This window comes from Bufo gargarizans, chromosome 8, assembly GCF_014858855.1.
Source record: "Bufo gargarizans isolate SCDJY-AF-19 chromosome 8, ASM1485885v1, whole genome shotgun sequence".
Taxonomy (NCBI): domain Eukaryota; kingdom Metazoa; phylum Chordata; class Amphibia; order Anura; family Bufonidae; genus Bufo; species Bufo gargarizans.
The window spans coordinates 73699578-73716732 of record NC_058087.1 but is presented as its reverse complement, the minus strand read 5'-3'; the positions used below and the strand labels follow the sequence as shown (position 1 = coordinate 73716732).

Below are 17155 nucleotides of genomic sequence, written 5' to 3'. Positions count from 1 at the left end.
TGGGCTCTGTAGGGGGGCAGGCCTAGGTACTCAATGGAGGCGTCCCTTGAGCACCTTTAAATGAAAATAACGCCGCTCTGGACACCTTAATACCTCATTAGCATATGGATAAAAGCGGATTTTATGAAGATATAAAGCGAGCTCCAAGGAAAAAGAAAAAACATATGGAAAGAAGGTATGAAGTGCTTTAAGGACATAATTTTGGTTTAATACCGAGGTGACAGATTCCCTTTAAAAAGAGTTTTTAAAGTTTTTAAAAAATATAAAAAAAAATAATACATATAAAAATTTAAATCATCCCCTTTTCACCATAACAAAAATAAACAATAAGTTCATATGCACCGCTGCGTCCCAAAATGCCTGAACTATTTAAAATATAAATGTATATCTTATACCGTGAATGCCGTAATGGGAAAAAAATAATCTAAATGGTCAATTCACCAAAAATGGATGATACACACTCCAAAATGGTATCATTAAAAAACACAGATAGCCCAGCAAAAATGCAAAGAAAAAAGGTTTTATTTTTTTTCAGTATTAAAACACAAGAAAAACTATATAAATGTGGTATAGCTGTAACCAGACTGATATGGAGAATGAAGGGAACAGGTCACCTTTACCGCATGGGGAATGCTGTAAAAATTAGACCCATTAAACTAAGGTGCAATTACATTTTTTTCCAATTGCACCCTATTTGAATTTTTTTTTACAGTTTCCCAGTACGTTGTAAGCAATATTAAATAGTACAACTTATCCCACAAAAATCATGCTCTCATAAGGCTATGTGAACAGAAAAAATAAATAAAAAAAAACTATGGCTCAACCCCTTTAATGACGTTTGATCTCCACAGGTTCATCATGTTTAGGCTAGTTTCACACTAGCGTTCGGCTGTCCGCTCGTGAGCTCCGTTTGAAGGGGCTCACGAGCGGACCCGAACGCTTCCGTCCAGCCCTGATGCAGTCTGAATGGATGCGGATCCGCTCAGACTGCATCAGTCTGGCGGCGTTCAGCCTCCGCTCCGCTCAGCAGGCGGACACCCGCATGTGTGAAAGTAGCCTTAGGCCTCTTTCACACGGGCGTCATATTTTTGGCTCGGATAAGAGGCGTGTGCGTTGCGGGAAAATGCGCGATTTTTCTGCGCGAGTGCAAAACATTGTCATGCGTTTTGCACTCGCGTGAGAAAAATCGCGCATGTTTGGTACCCAAACCTGAACTTCTTCACAGAAGTTCGGGCTTGGGATTGATGTTCTGAAGATTATATTATTTTCCCTTATAACATGGTTATAAGGGAAAATAATAGCATTCTGAATACAGAATGCATAGTAAACTAGCGATGGAAGGGTTAAAACAAAATAAAAAATGGTTTAACTCACCTTAGTCCACTTGATCGCGGCCCGGCATCTGTCTTTTGTTGAATAGGACCTGTGGTGAGCATTGCAATAATTACAGGACCTTTGATGACGTCACTCCGGTCATCACATGGTATATGTCACATGATCTTTTACCATGGTGACGTACCATGTGATGACCGGAGTGATGTCATCAAAGGTCCTGTAATTATTGCAAGGAAAATAATACAGTGAATAGACTCACCTAGCAACCATGCGTGAAAAATCGCACCGCATCCGCACTTGCTTGCGGATGCTATGCGATTTTCACGCACCCCATTCACTTCTATGGGGCCTGCGTCGCGTGAAAATCACACAATATAGAGCATGCTGCGATTTTCACTCAACGCACAAGTGATGCGTGAAAATCACCGCTCATGTGCACAGCCCCATAGAAATGAATGGGTCAGGATTCAGTGCGGGTGCAATGCGTTCACTTCACGCTTCGCACCCGCACGGAAAACTCGCCCGTGTGAAAGGGGCCTTACTGATATAGTTATGTGCATGCAGCCAGGGGTGGATTGGTCATAGACCTTACAGAGAAATTTCCAGGTGGTCAATGCCCAGGGGGCCGCCTGAGCCCTCCTCACAGCCGGCCAGTGGAAGTTTTTGGGGGTGTATTTTGTGCCGATGGCAGAATTTTGTGATAGACTGTGGTATTTGGCTCTGTTGCAGTTGTATAATGTGCCACAATATGGTATTGCTGGCCTCGCCTACTTGTGTTGGCCCTGCCTTCCATCAATTTGGACGTGACTACAAAATTGGGCCACTTTTAGTATTTTTTCCAGGGCCTCTTTAAATTCCCAGTCCGCCCCTGCATGCAGCAGTATATATTCTAACAATGAAATGCGCGCTTTCATTCTGTATGAAGAAAATAGATTTTTGTCTCCCTCTTGTGGCTGGAGAAGAAACTGCAAATAACAGTATACTGACTGTTAGCTGAAAGAGTCAGTGTAGATCTGTTTGTTTGGAGATTGGCTTGTAGGGTTCTCACACTGGAGAGCAGACATGGAGGGAACAATGTATTTAACAGTGAACTTCTTTTTTTAATTACTCTACTATGCCATACTTTATTGTTGTATAATGACGTATACCAGCTAGACAGAGCCAAATGACACTATTTTGGCCTCCACCTAATAGTATGTTGTCAGCTTCCCTGACATGATGTGAACTAATATCTAAAAAAGGTAAAAACTTATTTAAAGGGGTTATGCCATGACTAAGGTGAAAAATGAAAATCAGACATCCTATAGTACATGACAAGCTGTTTCTGACAAAGCTGAACCAGCCCTGTACCAAACATGGGTCTAGAGATCTCCATATTTACTGCTTCAATTGCTCTGATAGATTATCTTCAGCCTGACAGCTCAGGGGGCATGTCCTTTCTGCTGCAGCTCTCACCCTGTAACTGCCACAGATTCTAACAGAACATATGGCTGCCGGCAGTTAAAGATTTAAACTCAGCATGTTCGACCAGCTCAGTGAGACAGACCCAAAAAAATAAGAAAAGAACAAACAGCAGGTGGCGCTATACAGATACATTTTATTTAATAGCTCACTAGCTATACAAAATTTTTAAATACATGCTATTACAAAAGTATTCAGATCCAGGTGCTGGTTTTTAAAAATGTCAAATATGTTTTGTGACACACCCCCTTTAAGTATGAAGAATTACTGTTTTATTGTGGACACAATACACTGATGACCACACATATCCTCTCATGTCAGCTCTGTGGGCTCAAGGAGAGTCTTGAGACCCAGCAAACTTATTAGTCATGACACCCTGCCGCAATGACCAGTATCAGAGATGACTCCAATCCTAGTCATTTAACCTCAGATGCCACAGTCAATAGAGACAGCGGCATCTGAGCAGTTAGACTGAGGGAAAGAGAAATCTCCCTCTGATATCTAATTAGAGCACCCATGGCAAAATTGCAGGACAATGATCAATTACTATGACAACCTTGGGTCTTGTTTAGGCCAGGCCTACCATAGAAAACTGCCTGTTAAAGCCCTGCCTGGGGCAGGGCTTTACAGACAGCCAGTAAAAATCCCTTAGACTGCAATAGTATTCTGTCAGATGGTATCAGAGGATCGCATATTACAAAAATGACATTTTTTTATTTTTTAATTAAATGAAAAAATTCAAATCACCCCTTAACCCCTTTTACAAATAAAAATAAATACAAAATAAACATAATTGGTATCGCTGTGTATGAAAATGTCTGCACTATTAAGTATAAAATATTTCTCAAATATGACATTTATTTATCATGCACAGTGAACGTCGTAACAGTATGATAAAATAAAATGGACAATTTTACTTTTTTGGGTCACCTCGCCACCCAATAGAACTGAAAAAAAAGTTATTGCAAAGTTTTATGTTGGTGCTGAAGAAACGAAATAGATAAAACTGGTCTGTAGCTGCCCGTACATGTAAACGTATACCCGCCTAATAGACGTAAGACCGGCCTGTGAGAACATAGGGATTGCTCGAAAGGGCTAGAAAATGCAGATATCCAAACACTGCTAAATGAGACAGTATATCATCGTGATCCTCCATTATATTGGTGTTGGTTTCTGCATGGAGCGCCAGCCTCGGCCCCATCTGCTCTGATTAATGTGTCTGCTAATTGTCTGTAGAGTGTCAGTTTTAAGTCAGTGTATCCAAGCCATTGTGAGGGGATGTGGAGCATGTGAATGGAGGGTTTGGGGGCAAAAATGGAGCAGAGCGAGCCCCTCACTAAAACACGGTCACGAGTACCACCCCTCTCTTTCAGGTGATTGATCTATGCGCTGATAAATCCCAAAGCCCTTTTTTTCCAACCATTAATGCTTCCTTAGCTTCTGATTCTTTTTCATAAGGACTTTTGAACATTTCTCGTGGTTATTAAGGCTTTTGGTCTGGTCTTGTGGTTAAACTGCCTTTGAATGACTAAGAAATGACCAAAAGTAAACATTTAAAAGGTCATATTCTACACTTGTACGGGCTGAGCAGTCTGATTCCTACACATCAGTCTGTGGAGGTCATCTGTCCAATGGGGCAACAGATTACAGATATAGATTAACCTTAGGCCTCATGCACACAACCATATCCATTATGCGTTTCGCAAACCAGGGATCCGCAAAACATGGATACTGGTCGTGTGCATCCCGCCATTTCCGTGCGTCCTATATTGTAGAACTGCCTATTCTTGTACGCACATGGACAAGAATAGGACTTTTCTATCTTTTTTGTGGAACAGCCGCACGGACATACGGATGAGGACTACATACTGTGTATCTGATCTGTCAGATTTTTAGGCAGATTTTTGCTGCAAGCACATTAGTGAATATGGACCAGTGTGCGTCTTATGTTTTCCGATCACAGCAGATGTGAGCCAATAAGGGATGCAGTCACTCCTAGCTTGAGCAGACCCATAGGCACTCTCCCACAGAAAGTAATGTCAGAGTTTACCAGTGTATTTTGACATTGATGTTTATAATCCCAGTAGTGTGACATCACTGTGTGCATTATCCTTGTGTTACGATGCCTTGTTTATTATCTCTGTGTTGTGACATAATGGTGGTCTGTAACACATTACTGTTATTACTGTGTGCAATATTCCTTCCCTATGACATCACAATGTTTATTTTCCCTGCAGAATGACATCACTTTACTATTCCTGTCCTACGGTTATCACTCCTATGCTGAGACACCACAATCTTTATTATCCCGGTGTAGAGATATCACTGTTTATGTCAATATTATAACATCACGCTATACATTATCTGCCTGGTGTGACATCGCTATATTATGATCCTTGTACTGTGACATCACTGTGTGTGTTATCCATGTGATGAGATTATGTTGTGTGCATTATTCAGGGTCTGTGATGTAACTGCAAAATGTATTCCTGTGCACGGACATCACTGTGTGCATTGTCATTATTAGAATAGATTACCAGTACTAAAAATTGCTTAAAACACAATTTTAGTCAAAGTGTAGAAACTTTAAAGGTAGCTAAATATAGAAGGACTTGACTTCAAGGTAAGTCATCAATATCAGATTGTGGGGGTCCAGCACCGAGCACAATCAGATCAGATGTTTCAGGTAGGTGTTAGACACCATACAGTGGGCAGAATGCTCCGTCCACTGTGCAGTTTCCGGTGCCAGTGTACTGCAGCTCAGCTCCCATTTACACAATTAGAAGCTAGGCTGCAGTACCCTGGCATGACCACTACACAGGGGACCAAATCTTGTGTTTTCGGTTCTGTCCACTGTATAGTTTCTGGCACTCGAGGCTGCCTGAATCAGCTGATCAGGGGGGTGCTGGGTGTTGGACCCCCACCAATCTGATTTTGATGACCTATCCTAAGGTCAGGCCATCAATATCGCAGTACAGGAAAACTCCTGCAAGTCACAGCTCTGTATCAGAAGACATCTCCTTACCTGCTTTGTAGTTTGGAAGTTGAGATACTCCAGGCCATGTTTCTTCTGTTGGTGTCCCTATAACCTGCAAGAATTTGTATTTCATTAATAACACTGTAAGAATAATGTTCTTTCCCTACACATGGAATAAAGGGGACATGACAGGTACCAACAATTTACATTATCAGTGATCTTTTTTTTATAATATAAGTATAGGTGATGGAACCTTGTTGTACCAGGAAAAGCAATTTCTCATTGCTCTGGTTACCTGCCCCCCCCCAGCATATTTCCTCTATATGTATGGTTATCGACAGTATACACTGTACATCATCACTAGAACGGATGTGAACTCAGGATGCATTCTGATGACTCTGACAAACTACTGTAAAAAGTATACCCATTGGAGACAGAGACCAATATACAACACTGCAGAATATGGCAGAAGGATATAAATCGTAGGTAACCATAACCACTGATAAAAAAAAATGTCTCTATTTCTGGCTATATCTACTGGTTCTCTTTAAAGGCTATGAACATCTTTAGGGAGATTCTTTTTATGATTGCATTCTACTAATTTTTGGCTAAAAATCATTTTTAGATGCAGTTAAAAATCGGTCTATTTGCAGACTGTTCCTCCTCAGTTCCGTCAGTTAACGCTCATGTGAAGCCTTATCTCTGCTCTACTGACCTCATAAACACTCATTATAGCTAAACTTTTGTCAAACTGATAAGAATATGGCTTAAAGGGGTTGCCCAGTCGTTAATATTGATGACCTGTCATCAGGATAAGTCATCAATATCAGATCGGCGGGGGTCCGACACCCGGGACCCCCCCCAATCATCTGTTTGAAGAGGAGGTGGAGCTCCATCTGAGCGCTGCTTCCTCTTCATTATGCTTCATTTCGTCTCGGAAGTGCAGTGTTATACAAGTACTAATACAAGTATTTGCAATTACACTATGCCGCTGCTCCACAGGAGATGAGGTGTAGTGTGAAGACCAGGAAGCAGTGCTCGCATGGAGCGCCGGCTCCTCATCTCACAGCTGATTGGCGGGGGGGGGCCCGGGTGTCAGACCCCCACCGATCAGATCCTGGCGATAAGTCATCAATATTAATGGCTTGACAATCTCTTTAAATGGGTGTTTATGAGATCAGAAAATCAGAGATGGTCCGAGAACATGTATAGTAGGAATATTAGACATCAAAAATCGTCATCACCGTTTGGGAGTGCAGCGTCTGTTATTCCAGGCTAGGAAACTAATAGCCAGATTCTGGCTTAGACCGCAACCACCGTCTAGGGGAGAATTCCTTAGTAGGATGTCAGATATAATATGCTTGGAAAAAGGTGTATATGTTAAAAGACAATGTGTAACGAAGTTTAACAAAATATGGGATAATTGGGAGAAATTTAGGATACAGTGTCCGGATTAGCCTCTCTTCTTACTTCTTAGGGGGACTATGGGAAGGTAAAGGCTCAGTCCCTGATTTCTTTTTTCTTCAGCTTAACTAGCTGTAGACGTACGATGTATGAAAGTGTTTTGTACTACGCGGGGGGGGGGGGGGGGTGCAGTGGAATGTTCAACGGACAGGAGAAGTACACCAATGGTTATGCTTAAGATACATTAATAAAGTAAATGTTGTTGGAGTTCGGATCCGTTCCATCGCTCGGGTAAGGAGGGGGGGTATTGGGTTATAGTTGGGTAGGGAGGGTTGGGCCTATATTCGTTAGTTACAAAGGACGGGAAGGTGGTTTGTACATGGTATACTGTGTAACTAGATTACTTGATCTTCGGTGCATCTTATGATATGCCCGTTGACATGTTACATACTCATGGAAGTTATTCTGTGGCCGATCATGTAATACTATGATACTATTGTTATCAACTGATGCATGTATAATGTGCAGGCTGTTTTCTTTCTTTGTATTTTTGTGATTTTCAGAAAATGTCAAATAAAAATTATCTGATTCAAAAAAAGAAAAGAAAATCAGAGATAAGGCTTCACATAAGCAGTCAGCTGATGGCACTCAGGAGGGACAGTCTGCAAATAAACAGATTTTCTAACCGCACTTATCACAAAAACTGTTGAAAATTTTTAATACAGACCCATTTAAAAATGTTTTTTTTTTTTAGCCCAAATGAGTAAAAAGTAATCATAAATAATTGCCCTGACGGTGTCCATAGTCCAAGTCTGGTATACTGTGTAATACCTGATGAGTCATCTGATACATCTAAAGAAAGCAAAAGTTCAATGTATGATGCATGTAAAAAAGTTACATCTAAGAATAAAATAGTTTTACGAGCTTTACTATACAGTGGTTGTCTCTCCCTCTTTTTTCTTTTAATACAGATTAAAGGAGCTCTAATTCTAAAGAAAAGGTTGTACATAAAAGAGCATCTGAAGCTACTATTAACTGCAAAACTCTACCTACCCCCCCCCCCCCCCCCCCCCCCCCAGTGCACAATGACACTTCACACGATTCAAAAGATCTACAATGCTGTAAAAAATAAATAAATAAAAAAGTCCAAACTTCTGTGCTGGTTATTTCTTGATGTGTCTTGCTTCTCAGATCCAGAGCTCCAATTCCACTACATTTATATAGGTTTAACCCCTTCCCACAACATTAATACATTTACATAATTGTAAGTGGGTTGTTAAATGTCCCTCATTGTGAAGGTGCAGGCTTAGGTTGTAATATACATTCGGGCTCCAACTGCAACAACCAGAAACAGTGCTTGATTAAGCTGTTAACCCCTTAGATGCTGCAATCAATAGCGATCTGCAATTGCATTGTGCCACGGGGTCTTCCATTTAAAAACAATGGCAGACTTGCTATTTTTTTCCCATTCCTCTAAATAGTCAGTGTAAGCTATTCAGTAAGTTACATGTACGACAAAAAGCTATACCAGCCAATCACAGGGGCAAGTAGAGTAGCAAAGCCCTCTCTAAATGCCGCCATTTCAGTCTGGAACAGTGTGCAGAGAGGGCTTTGTGCTTCTTGGTGCTGCGTTTGGGCCTTTCTGGGACTTGTGGTGCACCACTGTTAACAGATCTACTGCTGTGTGAACTGCTGCAGTGATTATCATTATCATATTCGTGTGATCTTCTTGAAAGGGAACTTTTCTTGTAAAAAAAATATTTTTTTTCTTTTTCACAGACAAATTTTTCTAAATTCTATGAAACTCCTGTTGAGTCAAAGAGCTCATTACATCCCTTAAAAAAATCTTTGGGGGTGTAGTTTCCAAACTTGGGTCACGTTTTGGGGATTTCCACTGTAGGGGTACCTCAGGGTATTTTCAAATGTGACATGATGCCTGAAAACCATTCCAGCAAAATCTGCCCTCCAAAAGCCATAAGACGCTCCTTCCCTTCTGAGCACTAAGGTATGCCCATACAGCAGTTTGCGACCATATATAAAAAGTTTATTTAAACTGCAGAATCATGGTAATAAATATTGAGGTTTGTTTTGCTCTTAACCGCTGTTGTTATCAGAAAATCTGATTAAAATGGAAATTCTGCAAAAAAAAAAATATATATATATATATTATTTCCCCTCCATTTTGCTTTCATTTCTGTGGGACACCTGAAGGGTTAGCAAAGTTTCTAAAATCAGTTTTAAATAATTTTAGAGGTAAAATTTTTAAAATGGGGTCATTTATGGGTTGTTATGTTCCTCAAGGTCACTTCCAAACTGAATTAGTCCTTAAAAAATGCTAAGCCTTCTAACATACTAAAAATATAAAATGATATTTACAAAATGATGCCAACATAAAGTACACATATGGGAAATGTTGAGCAATAACTATTTTGTGAGGTATCACTATCCATTAAATTCAAATTTAGAAATTTGCTAATTTTCCTAAATGTCTGCAAATTTTTGATTTTTTTTAAAAATAAATAAAGGTAAAACCTATCAACCCAATTTTATCTCTAACATCAAGCACAAAATATTAAAAAAAACTTTCAGAAGCACTTGGATAAGTTAAAGCATTCCAAAGTTATTACCACATAAAGTGACAAGTCAGATTTGCAAAATTAGGCAGCGTCAGGAAGGTGAAAAATGGCTGTGCATGGAAGGAGTTAAAAACTATATTATGTGTTAACTTGTATACTATTTGTCTAATATTACATCTTCTTTAAAGGGGTTGTGCTAGTGTTTAATACAGATGACCTATCATCAGAATAGGATCAGTGGGGGTCCAACACCTGGCACTCCCTCGCTTCGGTAAGAACCATGGCCTCCTTACACCTTACAAAGCACAGCTTCATCCACTGAATGGGACTGAACTGCGTCTAGGCCATGTGACCAATGGATATGACTTCACTGGCCTAGGAAAAGACAGCGGCACTCATGGAGCCCCAACAGTTGACCAACAGGGGTGCCGAGCTTCAGACCCCACAGATCAGATACTGATGACCTATCCAGAGGATAGGTCATCAGTCTTAAACTCTCAGAAAACCCCTTTCAAGTGTCCATCCAGTTATATTGGGAGACATCTGGATGCGGGCAAATACTTTTTCAGAGCACATCACAGAGAATTTACTCGCCAAATATCGTTAAAGGTTTCTTATTTATGTCAGTCATATGTTATAAAAAATGAAAATGTGCAGGTATCTAGTGGAGGCCATAGGCCCCTTTCACACGGGCGAGTTTTCCGTGCGGGTGCGATGCGTGAGGTGAACACATTGCACCCGCACTGAATCCTGACCCATTCATTTCTATGGGGCTGTGCAGATGAGCAGTGATTTTCACGCATCACTTGTGCATTGAGTGAAAATCGCAGCATGCTCTATATTGTGCGATTTTCACGCGACGCAGGCCCCATAGAAGTGAATGGGGTGCGTGAAAATCGCATAGCATCCGCAAGCAAGTGCGGATGCGGTGCGATTTTCACGCATGGTTGCTAGGTGATAGTCTATTCACTATATTATTTTCCCTTATAACATGTTTATAAGGGAAAATAATAGCATTCTGAATACAGAATGCATAGTATAATAGTGCTGGAGGGGTTAAAAAAAAATAAAAAAAGTTAACTCACCTTTTCCTCTTGATCGCGTAGTTCCCGGTCTCTTTACCTCTTGAATGATGAGCTGTGGGCTAAAGGACCTGTGGTGACGTCAGATCACATGCTCCATCACCACGGTGATGGACCAAGTGATTGGAGCATGTGATCTGACGTCACCACAGGTCATTTAGCCCACAGCTCCTCATTCAAGAAGTAAAGAGACCGGGAACTACGCGATAAAGAGAAGGTGAGTTAACTTTTTTTTTTTTTTTAACCCCTCCAGCACTATTATACTATGCATTCTGTATTCAGAATGCTATTATTTTCCCTTATAACCATGTTATAAGGGAAAATAATACAATCTTCAGAACATCAATCCCAAGCCCGAGCTTCTGTGAAGAAGTTCAGGTTTGGGTACCAAACATGCGCGATTTTTCTCACGCGAGTGCAAAACGCATTACAATGTTTTGCACTCGCGCGGAAAAATCACGCATTTTCCCGCAATGCACCCGCCTCTTATCCAGGCCAAAAATAAGACGCCTGTGTGAAAGAGGCCATAGAGTATTTTATTACTGCTAGACACAATCCTGACTGATGTGACTTTCAATAAAATATCACTATACCTTTAACGTTTGTAGCCTAAGGAGAAATATAAAACCTAGGAAAGGAAACCATTTGATTTATCGGCAAGGTCTGCCATTCTTGCGTGATGAAGATAAATGATCCTTTTCTTAGTCCTAGAATATACACTCGGTGATCAAAGCTTACACCCTGTGATGAAGGACCTATTGCAGACTGTGTGGGAAGACCAAGGAAAGGTCAAGCAATAAAGAAAACATTCAGACTCATGCGACACGAACAAACAGCAGGAACTTCTTCTTCCTCTCCACAGGTTCATACTGCCAATCTAAAAATGTCATAGTAGAGGACATAGAGGCTTCTTTTGCAGTTTTTATGAAGAGTTACGTTAGTATAATTCACTATTAGTAAAATACAGCACCATGCATGACATGGAGGTAGCAAATAAAATGCACTGGATACAATAGGAATATTTTTTATTCATGCTAAGCTTGATGTATAAATTGAAAATATGTGGGCTATTCGGGTTGTGACAAATTATCCCCTATGCACATCATAGGGGATAACTATTAGATGGGTGTGGCACCTACTACTGGGACCCCCACTAATCATGAGAATGGAACTCTGTACCTCTCCGGACCCTGCAAAATAAACAGAGCATCAGGTCAGGCATGTGCATTGCCACTCCGTTCATTTTATAGGAGTTTTGGAAATAGCTGAGCAGCAGAAGGGGCAGTGCAAATGCCCAACCTGCTGGTATGTTCATTTCAGTGGTAAAGGGTCCCCATTCTCATGATCGGAGGGGGTCCACCACAGGATAAGGGATACATTGTTACAAGCAGAATGTCCTTTTATCCAATAAACTTCTAAGCTGGGGTGGGACAAAGGGTAGGTAGAACAGGCAGTTGCCTAGGGTGGCATCCTGACGAATGCCGCTTATGAAATTTTAAGGGAAAAAAACTAATTTTTTAAATATATTTTCAGTACTTTCCTGTATAAATGATGACTAGTGGAAAAAGGTGCAAGTAAGGCTAATTAAATGAATGATCATCCATGCCGATCTTCACGGACTGAGGGTGCTGTGGGGGCTACTGTTCAATCACCACTGACCTTACCCCGTCTCTGTTTTAAAGCACTCTGCAAGGTAAGGGTTAGTAGAATAAAACTTAAAAGGCAGTATACACTAAAAATGTGAGTGCCATTTCCAATATCTCACTTCTGTACTATGATACGATTGATTTTACTCGCCCAAAAGTCTCATGAGAGCCTGAATCAGATGACATGTCCCTTACTGAATTGAGGAGGTATTTTCACAAAAACTCTGTGGATTCACATCACCAGATATATAATTTATTTTTATTTTTTTCATTTATACACATATGTGCCAAAATTAAAGGCAGGCAGAGGTAGGCATATTTGGTGATCTGGATCCACATCCAGAACTGTGCTGCCAAAAGTGCTGCTACATGACAAATCTGTACCTCACCGAAATCAGAAGGGGACATGTTTTGATCAGTTTCTCTTAGGAATATACTAGCATCACATATACAAAAGAATCTAAAGTGTTTCTGGAATGCATAGTTCGCCTCTAGAAGGGATTTTCAGGTCTGTGGCAACAAGGCAACAATGTGCATTTATGTTTTTTCGGAATATAATGGAAGAACTATAAAATACATTTGGTCAGCAGTGGTCACAAGTTACTGGGCATATATCTAAAACTTAGTGGGCAGTATAATAAAGATACATTCAGAAAGCTCTCAATGCTCATCTTACAGTTTAAAGAGGACCTTTCACTTGTAAAAACAATGTGAACTAAGTATGCTGACATGTAGAGCGGCGCCCGGGGATCTCACTGCACTTACTATTATCCCCGGGCGCCGCTCTGTTCTCCCGTTATGCCCTCCGGTACCTTTGCTCTGTAAGTTATAGTAGGCAGTGTCTTCCCTTGTCCTGTGGGCGTCTCCTTCTCCTAGGCTGCAGCGCTGGCCAATCGCAGCACACAGCTCACAGCTCGGGAGGTTTTTTTCTCCCAGGCTGTGAGCTGTGCGCTGCGATTGGCCAGTGCTGCAGCCTAGGAGAAGGAGACGCCTACAGGACAAGGGCAGACACCGCCTACTGTAACTTACAGAGCAAAGGTACCGGAGGGCATAACGGGAGAACGGAGCGGCGCCCAGGGATAATAGTAAGTGCAGTGAGATCCCCGGGCGCCACTCTATATGTCAGCATACATAGTTCACATTGTTTTTACAAATGAAAGGTCCTCTTTAAGGCTACTTTCACACTTGCAGTAGCAGGGTCCGGCAAGCTGTTCCGGCGGGGGAACAGCCTGCCGGATCCGTGCTAACGCTAGCCCATCGTGCTGCTGGAAGTCTGCTCCGGTCCCATTCATTATAATAGGTGCGTGTAACGGTCAGCAGAGGAAGAGACCGTAGAGCAGGACTCAAGTACAGTGCAGCAGACAAGGAGGCTGAAGTAGAAACCGGCTTTATTAAAGGAGAACTCTAACTGCCGGAGAAGCAGATTTACAATATGAACAGCTTGAGAATTCACAACAAAGATAATGGAAATTTGCATAAAGAACACAAATGAATCACAAACACAGGTACAGACAATAGCAGGCTACTCTCTTCTAGGTAGTCCTATCTGTCCCCGCTACCCGGGGTGCACCTCTACGGTGCACTAAACTAAATCCTATTCCACTATGTCCTAGCTCCGGTTAGCATCAGTGCACTCACAGTTCGGTGTCCGGCACATGCAGGCAGGTACAGTCTGGGTCCCGATCTGGTTGCTTGCTTGCTTCCTTGCTTGCTTCAGCGTGGCTCAGCTCTGGCCTCTCTTTGTAGTCTCTGTAACTCTGGTTAGAGATAATCAGCAGCTCTGGACGTGTAATCAGGCAGGGCCTGGAATTCACTCACAGTTCCTCTGGTAAGGTGCCTCACACTACAGCAGTCTCTCTTCTACACCAGGACACATCAGCTCAGTCAGAGAGCAAACACACTCTAATGTCCCAGATACCATGTCACAGCAGGTTGGCAGGGAGAAGTCACTCTAATCTTCCCTGTGGATCTCCCTCTCAGTGCACAGCGTCCTTCTTCCTGTGTACTCAGACACCTGCACCCCAGGCTCTCTGCTCAGCCCGGGAAAAACACTTAACTCCTTGTCCTCTGGAAACAACTCCTCACACTGTCCTACTCAGCCACAGTGGCCTCTGGTGGCTGGAGGGAAACATGACAGTCTGCTATATATATATGTGTTGGAAATGTTGCTGGATGATCAGGGCTGCCTCTTACATGCCTCCCCACTTAAAGGTGGCCGTCCTCGGCCTTGCTATATAGTCCATAGAAATAATGGTTAATGTAACTTTTTATACAGCAGTACAACATTGTCCACAATACATACAGGTGGACCAAATGAACTCATCAGCAGCGTACCTGTTTGGTGGAACCCCTGCAGTAAGCCTACTGGATCTCCGGAGGTCCTGGCTATCTGTTACGACCTGACTCTCTCCACTAGGAACTGCCAGTCTGGATTCATCCACCACAATAGGAGGTTCGGGTGTGTCCGAGGGCCCCTCTCCATTACGGGCTGGCAATGGTTCTGTGACAGTGCCTTCATCACCTGTAACCTGGGAGGCTCCTTCAGTGTTGGGAGCAGTCCACCAGTCTTCACCATAATCTCCATCAGAGATAACAAGTTCTGAGTATGGGGCAGGAGGAGGTGTCCTCTGAACAGGTGCGGGATCTTTGGACCGGCATGGCCGTAACATATTCCTATGTAGAGTCCGTGAAGCAAATTCCTCATTCTCAACCTGCACTTCGTAGACCGGACCATTAGGGTACACTCTCTTGATCACTTTATACGGCTGTACTTCCCAACGCTCACTCAACTTGCCTCTGGGACGTTTCTCTCGTACCAGTACCCGATCCCCAGGCTGCAATGGAACCTCCTGAACTGGAGGACGGTCTGTATGAGCTCTCTCCTGTAACCGCTGACCTGCCAACCGGCGAATGGTCTGGAGACGCCGACGGTGTTCTTTCACCCATGAGGTGGTTGATCGCTCTATTAGGTCTTCTGGCTGTTCTAGGTTTAATTCCACGATCTCTCGACCAGCCCTACCGAACAGTAACATGTATGGGGTGTAACCGGTGGTGGTGTGGACACGATTATTGTAAGCCCAGACTAATTCTGGCAGGTAGTCAGGCCAGTGTGCCCTCTTGTCTTCCTCTAGCGTCCTCAGCATTTGCAGCAATGTGCGGTTAAAGCGCTCACAGGCTCCGTTTCCTTGGGGATGATAAGGAGTTGTCCTGGATTTTTCAATGCCGTACAGTCGATGTAGCTCTTCCATCACTTTTCCTTGAAAGCACGCCCCTTGATCTGAATGGATCCGCTTTGGACACCCATAGACCCGAATGAAGTCTTGACAAATGGCTCGTGCCGCGGACTCGGCCGTCTGGTCCCGAGTTGGGGTGACTACTGCAAACTTGGAGAAGTGGTCGATCATGACCAGGCAATACTGTGGACCTCTTGACGATTGTCCCACAAGAAGATAGTCTATCATCAACACTTCCAGCGGTTCTGTGGTCTGGATGGACTGTAGGGGTGCTCTCTGTTCTGTACTCTTCGTGAGTTCACACACTCGACACTGTCGGCAAACTTCTTCAACTGTGGCCTCCAGTCGCGGACAATACACATAACGCTGCAGCCACTGGTATGTCTTGACTGGCCCGAAGTGAGCTCCAAACTCATGAGCCTCTTTGGCTATCTCCCGTGCCATTCTTCTGGGTATCACTACCTGCCACCTCGCCTCTAGGTCGGCAGGCTGTTGCCACTTGCGGAACAAAACAGCTCCATGCACTTCCAGTCTGTCCCATTGATGTAGAACGGACTTCATCTCGGCATCCAGATCAGTCCTTTCTTCTTTGTTGGGTTTCCTGCACTGGGTTACCCAGCTTTTCATTTGCTGCAGTCCAATGTCTTCATCTTGCAATCTGCCCCATTCTTCATTAGTTCTCCCCAATGCTTTGGGTAGCTTACGGGCCTCCCCACTTGTCTGGGCCGCGACTGTTGGGGGAGCGAACTTGCGGAAGTCAGGAGTTTCATCTTCTTCCTTTTGTTCATCCATATCCCCTACTGGAGTTTCAAAAGTAACCCTCGAGAGACCATCAGCATTAGTGTTCTCTGTAGCGGAGCGGTAGCGAATTGAGAAGTCATACTTTGCGAGGCGAGCCGCCCAGCGTTGCTCCAGGGCTCCCAACTTGGCAGTACCCAGATGGGCCAGGGGATTGTTATCCGTCCGTACGAAGATCTTAGCTCCTGTCAGATATCCTGCAAATTTCTCCGTCATAGCCCACACCAGGGCAAGGAGTTCCAGCCGGAAGGAACTGTAGTTATGGGGGTTTCGCTCCGTATCTCGCAAGGATCTACTGGCATAAGCGATCACTCTCTCATGTCCATCTTGTACCTGCGACAGGACTGCCCCAAGTCCGTAGAGGCTGCCATCAGTAGCTAAGATGAATGGTTTATCAAAATCGGCATAAGCCAAGATGGGGGCCGATGTCAGGGCTTCTTTCAGGGCCTGGAAGGCCTCTTCCTGTTTCTGTCCCCAGGGGATACTTTGGCCCTTGGGTTGCCCAGCCGTTCCTCTCAACAACTCATTCAGAGGGCCCGCTATTTTTGCGTAGTCTTTGATGAACCGCCGGTAGTACCCAGTCAGTCCCAGGAAGGCCTTCAACTCACGCAGTGTTCTCGGCACTAGCCATTGTCGTATTGCA

The 17155-nt window shown here is 43.2% G+C and overlaps 1 protein-coding gene across 5 annotated transcripts in view; it reads right to left on the bottom strand.

The window, feature by feature from the left end:
- The window catches only part of CDK15 (cyclin dependent kinase 15), a 225216-nt gene that overhangs the window by 82666 nt on the left and 125395 nt on the right, over nt 1–17155 (bottom strand). For all 5 annotated transcript variants that reach the window (XM_044304650.1, XM_044304651.1, XM_044304649.1 and 2 more), the window contains one exon: nt 5822–5885. In XM_044304650.1, the coding sequence (XP_044160585.1) occupies nt 5822–5885 (64 nt within the window). The remainder of the gene's footprint in view (nt 1–5821; nt 5886–17155) is intronic.